This window comes from Cyprinus carpio, chromosome B16 (genome assembly GCF_018340385.1).
Source record: "Cyprinus carpio isolate SPL01 chromosome B16, ASM1834038v1, whole genome shotgun sequence".
NCBI classification, from domain to species: domain Eukaryota; kingdom Metazoa; phylum Chordata; class Actinopteri; order Cypriniformes; family Cyprinidae; genus Cyprinus; species Cyprinus carpio.
Window position 1 is genome coordinate 2316510 of NC_056612.1, and position 18861 is coordinate 2335370.

Genomic DNA, 18861 nt, shown 5'->3' on the forward strand with positions numbered 1-18861 from the left:
CCACTTCACAAGATATCAATAATTGATGGATTAGAGTCATGAGGATTACTTCTTGTAATGTTTTTATCAGCTTTTTGGACTCTTATTCTGACGGCACCCATTCACTGCAGAGGATCCACTGGTGAGCAAGTGATGTAATGCTCGATTTTTCCAACATCAATTCAACAATATGAAAAAAAAAAAAAAAAAAAAAAAAAAAAAAAATCTGTTTATGCTCCACCCAAAAATAATAATAATAATAATAATAATAAAAAAAATAAAATAATAATAATCATTGTTCCAAACAAACCCAAATTATGATCAACTGTTCCATTTTTCCAAGCAACACGCATTAGTGGTGTTTTGTTCCTGAATGAAACAGTATTTAAACAAATCAGTTGTCTGAATGATACAATGACTCACTCATAAAGACTTGCTGCCACCTACTGGCGAAACAATGTAACCTGCAGAAGGAGTCACTGAAAAATCCCCTCCATACTGACAGTCTGTCTGGAATGTGCAAACAGAGACAAGTGACACAAACAGTGAAAAGTCCCAGTGCTGACTAAATTTCTGAAGTCTTTGAATGGCGGAATCTGGACCGGATTTAACTGTTGTAAAATTTGTTTCAGTAAAGCTGACCAAGGAGTATTCAGCACTTGAACTGCTTTATACTGTACAAACAACAACAGTGATGTCCGGAAGACTTTCTATGATTACAGAACAACTCTAAAACCCATTCAGGTCAGGATCTTAAAGACAGCATCACATTGTATTGTCACACAAATAATTAGCAGAAGATAAAGAAATCACACAAAGAAACGTTTATAGGATAGATTGGCAAAAAAGCCCCTTAGGGGCCCAATATGCCATAAGAAAGAGTGATGGTGGCTCCAGCCCTCCTATAGTCTGTGCTGTCACCCACCACTGCGCTGCTGTCAGGATTGAGTGGGGGTGTGATAATTGCTGCCATCTGACCCTCTGTCCTCTGAAAGATGATCCCACTGCAGGAAGGTAAGCACTGACTCTGTTTGTCCAAAGGTGTGGTTTTGTAAACATCCGAATCCTCACTAAACTACTCACTGCCTAGTGTTTGCTTGTGAGGTGTTTCGTAAGTTGGCTTTCCAATACTTTTCCATCCAACAGGAATGAAGACTTTTTTTCCTCAATGCATAATAAAGTAATGCATCATCTAATGAAGTGTTTGTTAACTTAATTTGCCTTAAGGCATAGATTTTACATCAGGCAAGTGGTGGCCCAAAATACCAAACTGCTAATCATACAAAAGTAACACAATTATTTAAATTAGTGAAACTGAAAATTGAAACAAAATCTATGAAAATTATTATATCATATGTTTATAACAAGTTTGTATAATTTAACATCAGTTAATGTATTATGAACAGACACAGAATAACAATGAACAATAACATAATAACTAATGTTAACAAATTCAGTCTTATTTTAAAGTTTTAGCATATTTTAGTAGACAGTATTTGAAAAATATATGCTTATTTTGTTGTGTTGATGAACATACTAAAGCACATTTAAAGTACTTCATTATAAATGTAATGCTACAGTGTTTTATTTGATATGACATAAACTGCAGCTTCATACAAATGTGTAATTACAAATATATTTAATTAAAAAATGTGACACAATTTTCAGCAGGAATGACATTAAAGTATATTTTAGTTTACCGTAAATACTTGTCAGTACATTTTAACCACATTTCAAAGACAATAAAAGTTATTGTAAAAATAAAATAAAAAATAATTCCATATAAAGATGAACTGAAGTTCTACACACAGTAAGTGGGACAAAAAGCACTCATAAGTTCAGCTAATTGTATTTAATTTCAATTTAAACTATAATACATTTTAATCTAATTACAATAAACTTACAATAAAATGTCTGAAAACATTACATTTATTTATACTTAAAAAAATATATTTTTCCATAATAAGGAATGCAAAGTATATGTTACTTTTTTCACAAGTGTGTGTAACTGTAAAAACTGATTTTGGCTACAATATAAGCTCAATACACAACAGAAATGCATTTACACTATAAAAAAAAGCATATACAGAAAGTATATAACCTACATATTACAAGCTTTTTAAACAATGTTTCAGAAACCACATAAGTTTGGTTAACCATTTTAGCGGTGCCAAAAGACAATTTGGATACACACAGGCTCATTGCTAATGGGAAAAACTGTGGGACAAATTCTCTTACATCTGTACTCAGCCCCAGAGGACTGTATGAATGGACTCTAACAAGTGCCTTTTATGTTGCTATCCTACATTTTCTTGTTTTTTCCTGTTGCCGGTAACCTTACCGCAAGTGGCCACTAGTTGACAATCTATAAATAGTATTCCGAAACTACACCAATATGTGATTAATTTGTTTATAATGCAATGAAGACAAAGGTTGTGTCAGACAATTTTATTGATTGTTTTTTTTTTTAGTTTTTTAGTAGTTATTACTGCATTACTGGTCTTGGAAAATACTTTCTTACCCAAGTGACTTTTATTGTGTAAGAGGCATTTACAGGTAGATCCAGATCATAAGTACTGGATGCTAAACCTCAAGTTACAAGAGGACTGCTCTTCATTCCATTCCTAAAAGCAATCTTGCTCACACTCATCCTCTTAGCAGTGTGATTTACATCCTCTTTGGGGTACTTTCCGAATACACATGATCTTGCCCAACGAAATTGGCCAATGTCCGGTACAGGCATCCCAGATTACAATCAAGAGTGACGCGCATGCATGTAAACGTGTAACTTTTATGCGATGAGTTGTGCTGTGACTGGTTTGCCAGAGGCATGTTTGGGTAATAAGGAAAGATTTGATTGGTGCTCAGCTGCTCTATGATGAATGGTTTTGGCGGCAAAGTGTCCGATACGTTCTGATAGCCCCTGAGAAAGGACAGGGTGAGGGAAGGGGGAAGTCTTTAGAGAGGTCAAAGGGAGATGCTAAGGTCGTATTGATGACAGAGGAAGGAACTTTGAAAGAGAAAGAGAGTGATGAACGACTTAGAATGATAAGGAAAGAAATGGCCAGTGAGCGAGAGAGAGAGAGAGAGATGCTAACTGAGGAGAGATGTTTTATCTATGAATGACACAATGAGAAGAAGTGGGAATGCACTATGACCTTTGACTCCAGTGGCTCAGGAGAGAAACAAACAGAGGCAAGCGCTCACCAGACTGTTAACTGAATCAATAATCTTAACTATTTAACAACACTGAGAGTAGCACACATCATACATGTAAAATAATCCTTCAAATGTTTATACGCTGGATCTCATGATCCTCTGAAAAAGGAACCGCAACCTTGAATAATACAAACAACCACCTTAGGTGTAATTTTCATACTAGTAAATTAAAAATAAAATAAAAAATAAAATAAAGGTAAATTTCCTAAAGTTTTTCAACATATTACCTGACAATTAGGTGTTACTAATATTACAAATATTACATTATTATATAATATAACATTATGCAATCTCAAGATATATTAATAATACTTTTAAAACACTATCATTCAAACTTTGGTGTCACTAAGATTTTTTATTTCTTTTCAATAATTAATACCCTTATTCAGCAAGGATGCATTAAATTGACCAAAAGTGAAAAGACATTTACAATGTAACAAAAAAAAAAAAAAAAATGCTATTTCAATTAAATGCTGTTCTTTTTTTTCATCAAAACATTAAGTTTTCACAAAAATATAAAGCAGCACAACTGTTTTCAACATTGATGATAATAATAGTAATAATGATAATAATAATAATAATAATAATAATAATAATAATAATAATAATAATAATAATAATAATAATAAAGTCTCTTGAGCAGCAAATCAGCATATTAGAATGATTTTTATTACAGTTTAAAATATTTTAAAATAGAAAACAGTTACTATAACAAGATTTCACAATATTACTGTTTTGTTGTATTTTTTGATCAAGTAAATGCATGATTTGGTTAGTTTCAAACTTTGGTGTATGTAATAAGATATATGACTTTACAGTCATGACAGATCAAGTTGTTCATTTTAAAGAGAATTTAACAGTGATATTTATTAAAATATTGGCAATTCTTGAATATATATATATATATATCTATATATATATATATATATATATATAGATATATATATATATATATAAAGAATAGCAGATAATTTTAGTAAGAAATAGTTATGAAGGCAACAAGTATTTTAAATAATACACTATGCCGACTATAATATACATTATGTATGTGCAATTAAATTGCTAAAAGTAATACTAAACTAAAATTCATAATTCTATGATGACTCCAGTGCTAATCTAACTACAAATCTACAAAGAACAATATCTGGTACAAGAAATACATGACTCAGCTAGTTATTGCTGAACTTACACATGCACACATAACATAAGAATCATTGTAATAAATCAGTCTGAACTATAACAGCATCTGTGAAATACCACAGTGTTTTAAAATTGAAGAGGGGGGGCATTTTATGTAATATACAGGAGACTGGCACATTGTGTCTGTGCAGCACTGTGTTATCATAGTGTTTACTGTTCACACATAAAACCATTTACTGAAGTTTAGTGTCAGATTCAGGAGCTTAGTTTAGGATTATAGATAGAGGTAAAGGTTTGGCTCTCAGTATATTGACTGTTTGTATGTTGATTCTGATTATCTTGCTTTTACCTGGACATATCTTGTGAACAGGTCAGACCTGTAATTGGATTCAGCAACTCCTTGGCTTTAGGGTCACTGAAAAATAAACAGACAAACCAACACATTTAAATAGACACATTCAGATAACATATTCCCAGAAAATAAATTCAAGGGAACACATACACACGCCCTTTTAATTGAGGAATAATATCACATTTTGGAGTTATTATCAGTTTTAATAATGATTGTGCTCATTAATAGGTAACAACGCTGGCCTACACACTTAAAACAGGCTTGACATTAAAAGATTAAATGTATGCTTTTATGCACATATAAACAATGATCGATGCACAATACAATTACTTATGATAAAAGAAAGCTTAAACGTGCATACTTCGACACTCATAATGATGGCATGATGTCTTCTGCAGTGATCTAGTCGAGATTCAGTGGTTAAACCAGCTTTAGGAGGTTATGGTTTTTCAGGAGGTGTAAAAAACGAGTGACTTGAAGTGACAGCGCCCTCTTCTGGTTTTATTATTAAACGTCGCGTACAGTTTTTTTTTTTTTTTTTTTTTTTTATCAAAGGCCTAAAAAGAGCCCTTCAAACAGGGACTGTTCTCCCTAGCTTTAGGATCAGGGTCCGGGACAGACTTCTAGACAAACCCCACATTTTATGATTTATAAAAATGCATTCAATTTTCCTTGAATTAAAAAAAAAAAAAAAAAAATCACATGAAGGTAAATGTTGTTTTTAACACGGAGTATATCTATTAGGCTAATTAACACATATATAATACATATTTATAAACTCAGTTTAGCTGCAGCTGGTATAAAACAAGTACATAACGCTGAATAAATATCACACACACACACATCACAATGATAATCTTTAAGGCGACATCCAGTTTACACAATATAGGAACTAAGAAAAGGAAATAAGAACATTCCTCTTCTTGAGAACTGCAAATGAATACAAAATTCAATCAACAAAACTAATAGCATAATACAATAAATACAATCCCATTGCTGGGAGTTTCTTTAAAACACCAAAAAACAAATTGCTTTTTAAATTATTGTTCTCTTTTTTTCACATAACAAGCAGTCTGTAAGAGGCCTCAGTGTAACTGAAGTCATGTGATGAGGCTTGTGTGTGAGATCTGTTATCCTATGAAAGTCATGAGACAGGAATCTGACTGCCAAAGAGCTTATTTTCTCCAAAAGAAAACCCTTCCATTTGCTCAATGTTAGGATAAACCACAACATAAATAATAGGCCTTACTTAGTATACTTTTTTTAGGCTAGTATTATTATTATTATTATTATTATTTTATAGTGCAGATAAGATGAAGACCTGGAACCTAGAAAAAAAATAATTAATTTATATATATATATAATAAACATGACGTTCATTGGAAAAGAGGAGAAATGAGTGTGACGCACACGAACTGAGTCTGATGTGAATCCAGCCATCATTCTAAAGTACAGATTAGGTGGGAGATATTAATGTCTAATAGCAGACGAAACCATGTTCTTCTTCCAGAGGGCGCATGGTGGCTCAAAAAGCAGAACGCTTCTTTGAAACATATTGACATTTAGAAAGGTTTTTGTCTTTATGGATACATTTGCAAGCGTGTACTGTTTTACATTTATTTTTTCCCGTGACTGATCCATGACATATAAACAAAAATCTGACACACACACACAAAAAAAAAACCTCTATACGATTATTTAATACACTGTCCTATTCTGAAATCGCAAACGACTTTGATTGGACACCCTTGTAAAGCGCTGAGAATTGTAACATGTATCATTTGACAGAGACGCGCTTGTATTTTTTTTTAGCAATGTTCTAGACAATTACTTACACAATCATATCGACATTTAGATCGTTAATAAATATTAAACCGCATAAATAAAAATATTTTTTTAGACCCCTCGAAATGGCTCAATAAGCCCCGCCCACTCAATGTAAACCGTGAATGTGTTTCTTGCCATTCTGTCGGATTACTCTGTTTCTGTGAGAGAAGAGCATCTGAGCATCACAGGTATGCGATTCACTCTCACTGTTTCTTTTTTAAAACAGTTTGTGTTTCGATGACATTACTGCAAGTATTGTTGAATCATTTCAGATGACAACATGAAATTAAGTATAGTAATTATTTTATCAAGCGAAGGGCCTGCTCAATATCTTATTGCGTTGCATAAGTTACGCAGTACATTTTTAGATTTAACCTTTAACCTTAACGGTTTACATGTTTTATCTTTTAATATCAACCTGTAATACAATTATATGTTATAATTTGTGAAAATGATTGTAAACACACTTACGTCGTAAATATGATATAATGAATGGCATCTGATGTGAACAGCTGTGTTGTTTTTTAGTCATCATGTCTTACAGAATGACGGACAGCAGTCACTCACAGCCGAGAGATTTCAACAACCTCACTCAGACATGCAGCTCAAACATCCAGAAAATCACACAAAACAGTGAGTAGATGTGTTTACATAGAAACTGAAGAGAGCTTTTTATTGTTGTATTCCTAATAAACACACTTTGAATGATTATGTCTTTTCTCATAATTTAAAGTTATGTCTCATATTTTTCTGTGCATAGCTGGTCAAATCAAGAGCATGCTTTTTCAACTTGGTACCAGACCAGACACACCAGAACTTCAGGATAGACTGTGAGTTATATCTTCATCAATTCTGGCATCTATTGTGTTGTCTCACATACTGATGAATACATTCTGATCTGATGCTGTACAGAGAAGCAAAGCGGCATCAGAGCCACCTTTGATACTAGGGGCACGTTTTTGTAAAATGCAATTAGTCAGGAAGTGACTGTCTGACCCATATGTGAAATGACTGAGCAAACTCAAATAATGATAGGGGACAGGTACACCTTAAAGAGATTATGTGCTTTCTACTACTCCCATCATGCAGAGAGAAAAAAAAAACATACTACATTTGGCCCAAATTACCCCAAATTTACATATTTTCCTTTTTACACGTTTATTAACAAGACCTTTGTCTCACAACCACATCAATCTCCAAACTTATAATGCCACTATAACAAACTCTGGTTTGAATGATCTCTTCAGTTTCTTTTCAAAGACCAATTTGTAATTTTCTCATAAACAAAGAGCATAAAATAAGAAAGAGAAAATACAACCAAAATTTCTCTTGTGATTTTAACATTAAACATTAACTTCAAATATTAGACAGACTTTGTGATTGTGCGAAGAATCAGCCAAATATGCACCGCAAAATTTAGGAAAGCGCTGCAGTGACTTTTGTGCCATCTAGTGGTTAAGAGGACAATAAAATCTAATTCAGAAGGGAAAGTTCACCCAAAAATGAATGTTCTGTCAAGTTCTGTCATCATTTACTCATGCTCTTCTATGAGTTTCTTCTTATGTTGATAACAAAAGAAGATGTTTTGAAGAATGTTGGGAACCCAACAGTTGATGGTAGCCACTGACTTCCATACTGTAGTATTAACTGTTTGTTTACCTACGCACATTCTTTAAAATATCTTCTTCGTTCGCGACATAAGATAGAAGCTCATATGGTTTTGGAACAATCTGGGGATGAGTAAATAGTGACAAAACTAAGTATTGAGTACTATCAATTAAAAATATGCACTTATATATAAATATGTTAGCTTTAGGAATAGTCTTAAAATATTCAACGTGATTACTTTGCAAGGAAATCTGTAGCATTTGATGATAGTAACTTGCAAAAACACTGTAGAATAAGTATCTGTCACAAAGTGGATAAACAGAGTGTGGGAATTACCAGCCATATTTTTTCAGCTAGCATCTGCTCATTTGTGTGTGAAATTAAGAGAGTGTTATGAATAGTAACATCTCTGTATGTTGCAAACAGCCAGCAAATGCAGCACTACACAAACCAGTTAGCAAAAGAGACCAACAGACATCTGAAAGACCTGGGCTCTTTACCACAGCCGCAGTCTCCTTCAGAACAGGTGAGTTCACACCTCCTCATACCAGTGTGGCCAGATGTGGTGATGCTAATGTTTCTCTTCACACAGCGGCAGCAGAAGATTCAGAAAGACCGTCTGATGAATGACTTCTCAGCGGCCCTCAACAACTTCCAAGTGGTCCAGCGGCGAGCTGCAGAGAGGGAGCGTGAATCAGTGGCGCGGGCACGAGCTGGCTCCAGACTCCACGTAACTACAGTATATATGCTAATTATCTACTGCTTATTTTTGTTTGCCATTTCTTTAACAAAAAGCCTTTCATTTTGCAGGTTGATGAGCTCAATCAAGATGAACAGCTTGTGACATTTGAAAAGTAGGAGACATATCTGTCTTGTGTTAAAAATTGGCATGAAAAATGAAAATTCGGTTATGATTTACTCACCTCAGATTGTTCCAAACCCTTTAATCTCTGTTTCATCTTTCAAACACCAGTGAAGATATTTTTACATTCCTCGTCATTTTTGTTCAGACACTCAAAGTTCATAAAGACATTGTAAAGTAATCCATAATAATTAAGCAGTTTAGTTTAATCTTTGTGATCGAATTGTTATTTTGAACTAATTCTTTTTAGTGAACTGGATGAACCCAAACGAATCCATGTCTTGAGTCAACATTTATCCACAAGCTACTCAATCAAAACGTGCCTGATAATCACTCTGGCTGGAAATATCCCAGAGTATATGATATAAAGATGGATTTTGCTCTTCTTAGCAGGGCTGCAGAACAGAAGAAATTCAAAAAAATTAAATGTACTGGAAATATAAATCGTAAATCAGCTACATGCACATAGCTTTATTTAAATTGGTTTTTGAGCATGATTTTACACCCGTGGGGATGATAGAGTGTACTAATGACGCAAATAGTTGATGACCTAAAAGAACTGGTGAAACATTTTTGAGCTGGTTCATTGAAATGAACTGTCCATAAATGTTGTTATTTACATGCAAACATTGCACAACACACATATTCACCTTATTTTTCCCATAAGAGGACATTTGTAAATTTAAGGTGTCTGGCTTCCGATGTCATCCGCTTCCAGCTATTTTTAACTGTACAAAACTTTTTTGATATTGCAAACTGGTGTGTCTTACCATTTTATTTTAATGTATTGTCTTAATTATGAAGACACTGGTTTGTAGTGCAAACAGTTTTACCGTTGATTGCACATTGTTATTCATCTCGTTTTTTCCCTATAACAGCTAATGAACCAGAAATCTCACGCATTCACAGAAAACGGCTTCCGCTTTGAAAATTAAGGTGGATATAGAGCACATCAAATATGGTCAACAGAAGCCCAAAAGTTGTTTGTCACACAAGCACATCTGAGGTTTGTTCTTGCTCTTTGGAATGACATGAGAGTGAGTAAATGATAATAGAATTGTTTAGAATTAAAATCAAAAAATTAATCTTTGATCAAGCAGTGGTCATAATTCATTTGACCCTAGTTTTAGGGCTGCACAATTAATCGACTTTCTAATCCCAATTACAAATATGGATGCCACAATTACGTAATCGTTCAAAGCCCACTTATGTTATTCTGTGTGCTTAAGATGTGTTTCTTTCTTTCTGCATGTTATCTTAAGGATTTTTCCTATTATTTAAATTTTAGTATGACATTATAATACCATTCATATTTTTTACTTTTTTATAATTTAAAGAAGAAACCAATCCGATGTATAGTTGACATTTGAGGCTTAATACTATAGAAAAACACTTAACGTTTTTCAGTTAGAGTGTTTTCAGCTTGTTTATTTTCATATAAAAATATGGCGTGCAGTTGCATCAAACCATGGTATAAATGTCATTCAATGTAAATGGTGATATTCGTAATGAATAATCGCAATTACAATTTCAAGGGACAATTATGATTTTTGTCAAAATCGTGCAGCCCTAATTCAAACCCAAGGATCAAATATTGACCTCATGTACCCTGATTTTGATTAAAATGCACAAAACAAACATGCAATACATATTCCAAAATGAATCAGATATGAACAATGTGGGTCTGGTGAGAGATATGAAAGCAGAAATGTTCATAGCTTTTGTCATTTGAAAAGAATGAAGGGTGGAGGATGCAGGCAGAAGAGGAGCCTTTCACAGAAGAGGACCTTGAGCTTATTAAAGAGAGGGAGACCAATATCCGTCAGCTGGAGGTGAGCACTTCCTGTATGACATCAGTATACAAAAATGAACATTTCTCATAAGCATTCAAGCTAGCCTTTCATACAATATCAGCTTTTTTGATCATTCATTTTTTATACCTTTAAAAGATGTCTTCAGATTCATTGCACATGGTAATTTCATGGTAATTCTCAGACATGGATTGTAGTGAAATGTCCCAGCTGCTTTCTGTTCTTGATTCAGTCGGACATTGTGGATGTGAATCAGATCTTCAAGGACCTTGCAGTCATGATCCATGACCAGGGTGACATGATAGGTTAGTCTAGCTCTCACATTTTTTTGCACAGATTCAGCTGTTCACAGATTTTAAGGCCTGGTTTCCTCCTGTCATCATTCACAGATAGCATTGAAGCCAACGTGGAGAGTGCAGAGGTGCATGTGGAGCGAGGAGCTGAACAACTCCAGCAGGCGGCTTATCATCAGGTATCAGGAATTACATTACAATAAATTCTAATAGAAAACAGTTCTTTAAAACTGTAATAAAACAATTCACAATGTTACAATGGTTTTAAATGTTTCAGGATTGCTTTGTTTTTTTGGTGTGATTTGTTGTGTTCTGTTTAGTTCTGGGTTTTTTATCTATTTTAGTTTGATTTCAGACTTATGACTGCTAGTTTAGGTAGCAGGTGCATACGCTAACGTCAGCAGTGCTGCCTGGTTGACTGTATATAACTGTGTTTTTTCCTTTTTAGAGAAAATCCCGCAAGAGGATGTGTTTTCTGGCTCTTATCCTGTCGCTAGTGGCGTCCATCTTTGCTATAATCATTTGGCAAGTAGTCAGATAAAATGAGAGCAGAATCGGACAGAAGTACTGGATCCTACTTCAGTGTTGAGTGAATGACGTGTGTGTGTTTTGTGAAAAAAAAACATTAAATTTCTGTACGAATGGCTGGTAATATTGTGATGTGAACCCTAGGGTCTCCTGAACGTTTCAACCCATATACTGCCTTCTTATCTAAAACAGTTATCAAACATCACATCACCTCAGATCTCAGCTCAAGCATGGCTCACAGAAACACATTGTATTTTTATTTATTAATATATAAATAAATAAAAAACCCTGCAGTTGTACGTCTGGTAGTTGATTGTGCTAAAGTGGAATTATTGCAAGTATATTTGCAAGTAAATATCTTGCATTTAAAGTCTAATATTATTCAAAGATTATTCAATCTTCATCAAAAACATTTTAAGCTTAATATTAAGAAATGCACATTGTGCAAAAATAGTACTCCAAATAAAGTTCCATTATCATTTTTATGTCAGTAAGTCTCCAGTGATATGTCAGTAAATAGTAGATGATTAGATTGGAACTACTGTATACTTAGTATGAAATAAATGTATTTTAAATATATTATGGATCAGATCCCAATATTAAGAGCCATTCATGCAGAAATTCAGATGAGTGTTTTCACTAAATCTGCACTTATGTGTTAAAAAAACAATGCTAGTATAAGAGAATAGTTTCCGCATAAAAATGTCTGTCAATTAAAATTTCTGGATCATATACAGTACAGCATTAATCATGAGAAGGTTTACGTTTGCAACCACTTGCATGAATGTAATTCCTTTTAAAATATGGGTTGTTGCTTCAGGTCTTGATTCATTTTTTTTTTCAACTGAAATTATGCAAAAATATTGATTTCTCAAAATGATTTCAAAGATTTTAATGCTGTGTATGTTTTTATGCCCAGTGCTTTGATTCTCACAAGTACATGTATTTCTCAGTAGTACATAAATATGAAATATGTTTTAATAAATTGTTCCTCAGTGCTTATCTTCTATCTATCTCTATCTTTTTTTTTCCAGATTATCAATATTTTTTTCAGAGAATTGTAATTAAAAATAGAAAAAAAATGCATGTACTCTATTATAAACAACCATTCAAACTACAATTAAGAAATTTTAATTTTATTTAGCTGGATGTGTTAAACTGATCAAAAGTAAAGACATTTATAATACACATTGTTCTTTTGAACTTTCTAATATTTCAAAAAATCCTGTAAAAAAAAAATCAAATGAATCATGTATGCAAATCAGCATATAAGAATGATTTCTGAAGGATCATGTGACACTGAAGACTGGAGAAATGATGCTGAAAATACAGCTTTGCATCACAGGAATAAATTACATTTTAAAATATATTCTAATAAAAACTCAATAAAAAGTCTTACAAAAAAAAAAGTGTATTGGACCTTTGAAGATTCTGATTTTAAATAGGACTGCAAAGTAATGTTCAGTTTCTGTTTTACTCACAAGGTGGCACACAGTAAACATCACTGATCGGCAGTCCGCCTTGGTCTTCAAAGGTCACTATAGGGTTTTAACGACAGAATATTCAATGTTGTGTCCTGTTGCTCAAGACACTCTTATCAAGGGTCAGCATCACAAATTATAATTTCGTCATGTTAATGCTGAGTTTGAAGTGCTCTTTGAAGTTATTTTCGAGTGGCCCTTCGTTGTTCTTGTGCGTCACTTATTGCCATAATCAGCGGGCAGAACACCCCCACTGTCCTCCACTGATTAGCATGACTAACAGTTCAACATGCACAATCTTATATTCTACCCCACATTTTGGGAAAGTCTTGATTATGATTGCAGTGGCTGAAGCGTTCAATACATGGAGAAGTGTTTAGAGCTGAGAGGGACAGTGTAGGAGTTAGAGGTTTTGCATTGTTTCTTAGTGCAAACCTTATCAGAATTGCAAATATTTCCTTAATTTAATGTAAAACTATTTTCACTCGGGACAACATTAGCTGCACTCAAGTGTACCAAGACCATCATTTTGCCAAGAAATGATGGTCCTGGAACAAAATTTACACTGTATCAGCCATCAGATTTTAGGAAAAGGGTTTAGGTTTGACTTAGGGTTTAGGTTTGAGCTTAAATAACATTGTTGGTTTACAATCAGGAATCTGAACGTACCGATAAATATTATTTTTTAATATAACTCATCCCACACAGAGCAATCCAGTTATGCATTACTAATACTATTGTGCATTTGAATGTGTTTGTGAGGTGGAATATAAATAAAATTTAGGTTTCTGGCACCTTTCAGTTGTCTCTTTCTTTTCTGTTTTATTTTGCACAGTTAACTAACAAAATAGCATCTGTGTCTTCTTTAGGAGAACAAAGAGAATCCTAAGAGAAAGGTAAAATGACCTCTCCCCCTTGAATTCTAGTTTGATTGTGGTGTGAAAGGAGGGACGTTGTTTGTCATATTCCTTTTCATCTGAGGCTACTTTTCCCTTCGATCTTTTTCATTTCCTGCTCCAGAGCTGATTCTTTGTAGAAACATGAGAACAAAGGAAATGTGAGATGGTGGTCTTGTAATTTGTGTGTGTGTGTCCATTGTCTTATTTTGCAAATCCAGATGGTGTGGTAGGAACTGATGACAAACTGTTGGTCATATCAACAGATTCTTTATGCTATGCTCCATTATTAATTGTTTATTCAAGGAATAGTTCACACAAAAAAACACAAATTTGCTGAAGATTTATTCAGCTCGGGTCATGCATGATGTAGATGAGTTTGTTTCGTTATTTAAACAGATTTGTAGAATTTTAGAATAACATCACCTGCTCACTAATGGGTCCTTTGCAGTGAATGGGTGCCATCAGAATGAGAGTACAAACAGCTGATAAAAACATCACAGTAATCCGCACCACTCCAGTCCATCAATTAGTATCTTGTGAAATGAAAACCTGTGTGTTTATAAGAAACAAATACAAACAAATTCCGGCTAAAATGTGAGTCCTCTATCCATAATACTTTTCTCCAGTGAAAAAACTCTCATCTGATTCAAGAGAAAGAAAAAAAAATTATATTTACATTTATGTATTTTACAAAAGAGGAACAAAGCAATGAATCAATGAAGAACCAACACTTAATGTAGCACACACATTTATTAGACAAGTATGCACAGATGAAGTACCGTTTATGAACAAAAACAGTCTAAAACAGTTCTAAACAAAATTCAAGAGGATAGCAGGAGATGGACATTTAACTAGAGAAAATGTAAATATGAAACTTGTATTTTGGCCAGGAGCAACAGTTTAATGATGAATTAGTTTTTACAAACATGCAGCTTTTCACATTACGAGATGTTAAAGGGTTAGTTTACCCCAAAATGAAAATTCTTTCATTAATTACTCACCTTCATGTCGTTCTAAACCCGTAAGACCTCCTTTCATATTCGGAACACAAGTTAAGATATATAGATATGGCGCAGCTGACATAGAATAGCGTACGCTAGTCATGTTCAGTGGATACTCTCCAAAATGGCAATAGGGTGATGCGAAGGGGACAAATTGTTGAAGAGAAGTTGTTATTTCTGTTTTCTTTGTGTAAAAAAAGTATTCTTGTAGCTTCGTGAGCTTACAGTTGAACCCCTGATGTCACATGGACTATTTTACTGATCTCCTTGCTACGTTTCTGGACTTTAATCGTGGTAATTACATTGCTGCCTATGGGAGGGTCAGAGAGCTCTCTGAATTCGTCAAAAATATCTTAATTTGTGTTCCAAAGATGAATGAAGGTGTTATGGGTTTGGAACAACATGAGGGTGAGTAATTAATCGATGGACTGCAGTCATGTGGATTACTGTGCTTTTATCTACTGTTTGGACTCTCATTTTAATCATTTACATTTACATTTAGCAGACACTTTTATCCAAAGCGACTTACAAATGAGTACAATCGAAGCAATCAAAACTAACAAAAGAGCAATGTTTAAGTGTAAATGACAAGTCTCGGTTATATTATATATACCTTGCACATGTAGCAAGGTATATATACAATATGTGATAGGTGATGGTCCGTCATCCAACAAGAAATGTCTGTTAGACAAGCTGAGATGCTAGCAGAAATCGTTGGGTCATCAGGATGGAATGAGAGGTAGAGCTGAGTGTCATCAGCATAGCAGTGATATGAAAAGTCATGTTCCTGAACGACAGAACCTAGTGATGCCATGTAGACAGAAAAGAGAACTGGTCCAAGAACTGAGCCCTGAGGCACCCCAGTAGTTAGATGTTGCAACTTGGATACCTCACCTCTCCAAGACACCTTGAAGGACCTATCTGAGAGGTAAGCCTCAAAACCACTGGCATCCGGTTCCTGAATTTGTTCCAGTATTTTCCATTTAATCACTTAATTAAATTATTAAATGATTTGATGGCACCCATTCACTGCAGAGGATAATGTAATGCTATATTTTTCCAAATTTATTTCAGATGAAGAAACAAGCTCATAGATGGCATGAAGGTGAGTTCATTTTAAGGCAATTTATAATTTGTTATTGAGCTATTCCTATAATATCAATATGGACAAAATAACACATGCATACAATGACAAATGCCATCATAACAATATGATATCTGAGCACATGGCTCTAAGCTTTTATCATGCCACGGTCGACCGCTTCCGCTCCTTCCGCTCGTGCGTATGTGGGAAAAAAAGCAGCCATGTTTTATCATACAAGATACATTATTAAAACACACAACATATTAAAGCATCTTTGGTGTTTTTTTTTTTTTTTTGCGTAATACTGTTTTTATTGCATTTTCTTAAACACTTACACAACAATGTACATCACATGTCTGGAACATCACATATGATGTACAAAAACAAAAAAACAAAACAAAAAAAAGACAAATAAACAAACACCGGGGCTCATAATACTTGAAAAATGCAATAGCACAAACCAACATTGGATAAAGTATGTACTTTGGAAGACAGAGTTAACAGTACACTGCAATCAATAATAGCCACAGATAAGATAAATAAAATAAAATAGGATTAATGCAAATTAAAATGTATTTTCAAATGAATATAATACCTAATAAAGCATTTTGTTCCTCCTCTATTATATTGTTTATATCCCCTTGCTCAATAAATAATAAAAAGGGACTCCAAATCCTCTTAAATTGGTCTTCTTTACCCTTAAGAATATATGTTATCTTTTCCACTGCAATGCATGAAGATATTTCTCTTAACCATTGAGTTATAGTAGGCCTTTCTATCTTTTTCCAATAAATGGCGATGAGCCGTTTAGCATGTAGAATACACATATCTATCAATACTTGAGTGTCGTCTTTGGTGTTTTCATGTTTTCTACAAAACAAAACCGGAAATCGAGGGTGTATGATGTCATTTGCAAGGCGACACAATGACACTATGGACACAGTCTGTGTCACTAGTTAAAATTGCTTATTTCTCTGGATTTAAACATTCTTCAAAACATTTGTGATAATGTAAGTACACAAGTTAGCAAAATATATAACACGTTTCTAGTGGTTTTTGGATATTTTAATGAAAAAAATCTTACATATTGTGCCTTTAACTGCTTGAGTCTTAATACAGAACTACGGATTTCAAAGGTTTATTGTGCCATTTGCATGTTGATAAAAACATTAATTTGTTATTACTGTATATTGTTAGCATTTATAAAGGTTGTTGTTGATCAAGTGACTGATTTCCAGGAGTCAATGTAATTTTTAAATTGATTGTTTGATTGATTGATTGATTGATTGATTGAAAATACATGAATTTTGTTTCATTTAGCATTTTCAGGTAGTACATATGGTCACTTAGCTGGGAAAATTTAGGATTAAATGGATACAACTTGAAAACATAATATTAATAAAATATTTATTATACTTTGCCTGTTTTAGTAAGGGGACTCTCAAGGGGTTTTTCAAAGGAAATTCCCACTGGCCAAACCATCTTCATACTGTATCTTGTCTCAGGATGACCAAGCTGGACCAATAGCTTGGAATCACTGGCATTCACACACCACTCCATCACCCTCAAACAGATGGTGTTGTGGTGTATTTTAATCACGCACTCAAGTCCATGCTCAACACATTTGTCTCAGATGCTGAGACAAACAAGAGACAAAATTTCACTGAGAAACGGAATGAGTTTTTAGTTGGAAGAGGGTTGAAAGGTGAGGGCCAACAAAGGGGGTCCTAGACCTCTAACAATTTAACAAGTCTACACTCTTTATTGGGACTTGGATTTCATTTTGTTATGCAGTTTGCAAGCGAATAAAGTAGTACAATAAATACAAGTTAGCTATAAATTAGTTGGGTCTGATAAAAGTAAAAGGAGGGTGAAGTGTATAACTTAAAGGCATAGCCCCAAAGAATGTAATATATTACACATTACTAGTTACTCCTTTCAAAATTAATATTGTTACTTTACTAATTACTTTCTGGTAACAGTAATTAGTAATTAATTACACTACTAGTTCTTCTAGAATGTTAATATGTAAATGTTTATTCTTCTTCATTTGACCAAAATCCACACTGGATCGCAGTCTGAAGTTATTACAAACACTCAATAGTGATAGATAGTGACATTCAAGTACAAGGGTTGTATTAATCTCATTAATTGTCATGTGTAGCTTGAAGCTAACTGTAATTTCTCCGTTACCCATATATGATTATATTTCATTTCATGTATTTTATCAAATTACATAAGTTTGTAAGAAACTCTTTAATTTTCCAAAAAGATTTTTAATTATAGTAATATAATGTACCACATGCTGATCAGAGGGATGTGGGTGGGATGTCAAAATCAATATAATGCAATATTTATATCCACTGAATGTAAGCCTTTCCATATTCCAAGCTTGCCTCCTATTGGGGACATCGCATGCATGTGCGAGTCATGGAAATTATGAAAATAAATCTAGGAATTATTTGATTGTTGGATTTTAAATCAGCGGGTAACTAAGCTGTTTTATGGATGATAACTAATATTATTACTGAAATCTTATTAGTAATTAGTTACATTACTAGTTACTGCAGAAAGTAATATTATAACAGTAACTAAGTTAATAGTAACTAGTTACTGCCCAACACTGTATCACATATAGCCTAACACCTGAATAAATACCCTAATCACATAGCAAAATTAGTATTGACTGAAAAGACGCATCTCAGCAAACATTAAATCATTCAATTTGAATGCATAGTGTTGCTATCATGACATATCTTTAATATATCAAATATGAG

The 18861-nt window shown here is 33.6% G+C and overlaps 1 protein-coding gene across 1 annotated transcript; it reads left to right on the forward strand.

Moving 5' to 3' along the window:
- Window positions 1–6562: 6562 nt before the first annotated feature.
- On the forward strand, window positions 6563–12622 carry LOC109095945 (syntaxin-12-like). The gene is made up of 11 exons (XM_042740343.1): window positions 6563–6705; window positions 7046–7150; window positions 7278–7347; window positions 8552–8651; window positions 8718–8855; window positions 8936–8979; window position 9342; window positions 10724–10819; window positions 11031–11103; window positions 11188–11270; window positions 11540–12622. The coding sequence occupies exons 2-11, from the start codon at window positions 7051–7053 to the stop codon at window positions 11630–11632; spliced, it is 798 nt and encodes a 265-aa protein (XP_042596277.1). The 5' UTR covers window positions 6563–6705; window positions 7046–7050; the 3' UTR covers window positions 11633–12622.
- Window positions 12623–18861: the final 6239 nt, after the last annotated feature.

Excerpts from the sequence above, each read along its gene's own strand:
- LOC109095945 (XM_042740343.1), top strand. The coding sequence starts at position 7,051 with ATGTCTTACAGAATGACGGACAGCAGTCACTCACAGCCGAGAGATTTC. Across the intron at positions 8,652-8,717 it reads CGCAGTCTCCTTCAGAACAG|CGGCAGCAGAAGATTCAGAA; the intron begins GTGAGTTCACAC and ends CTCTTCACACAG. Across the intron at positions 10,820-11,030 it reads CCAATATCCGTCAGCTGGAG|TCGGACATTGTGGATGTGAA; the intron begins GTGAGCACTTCC and ends TTCTTGATTCAG.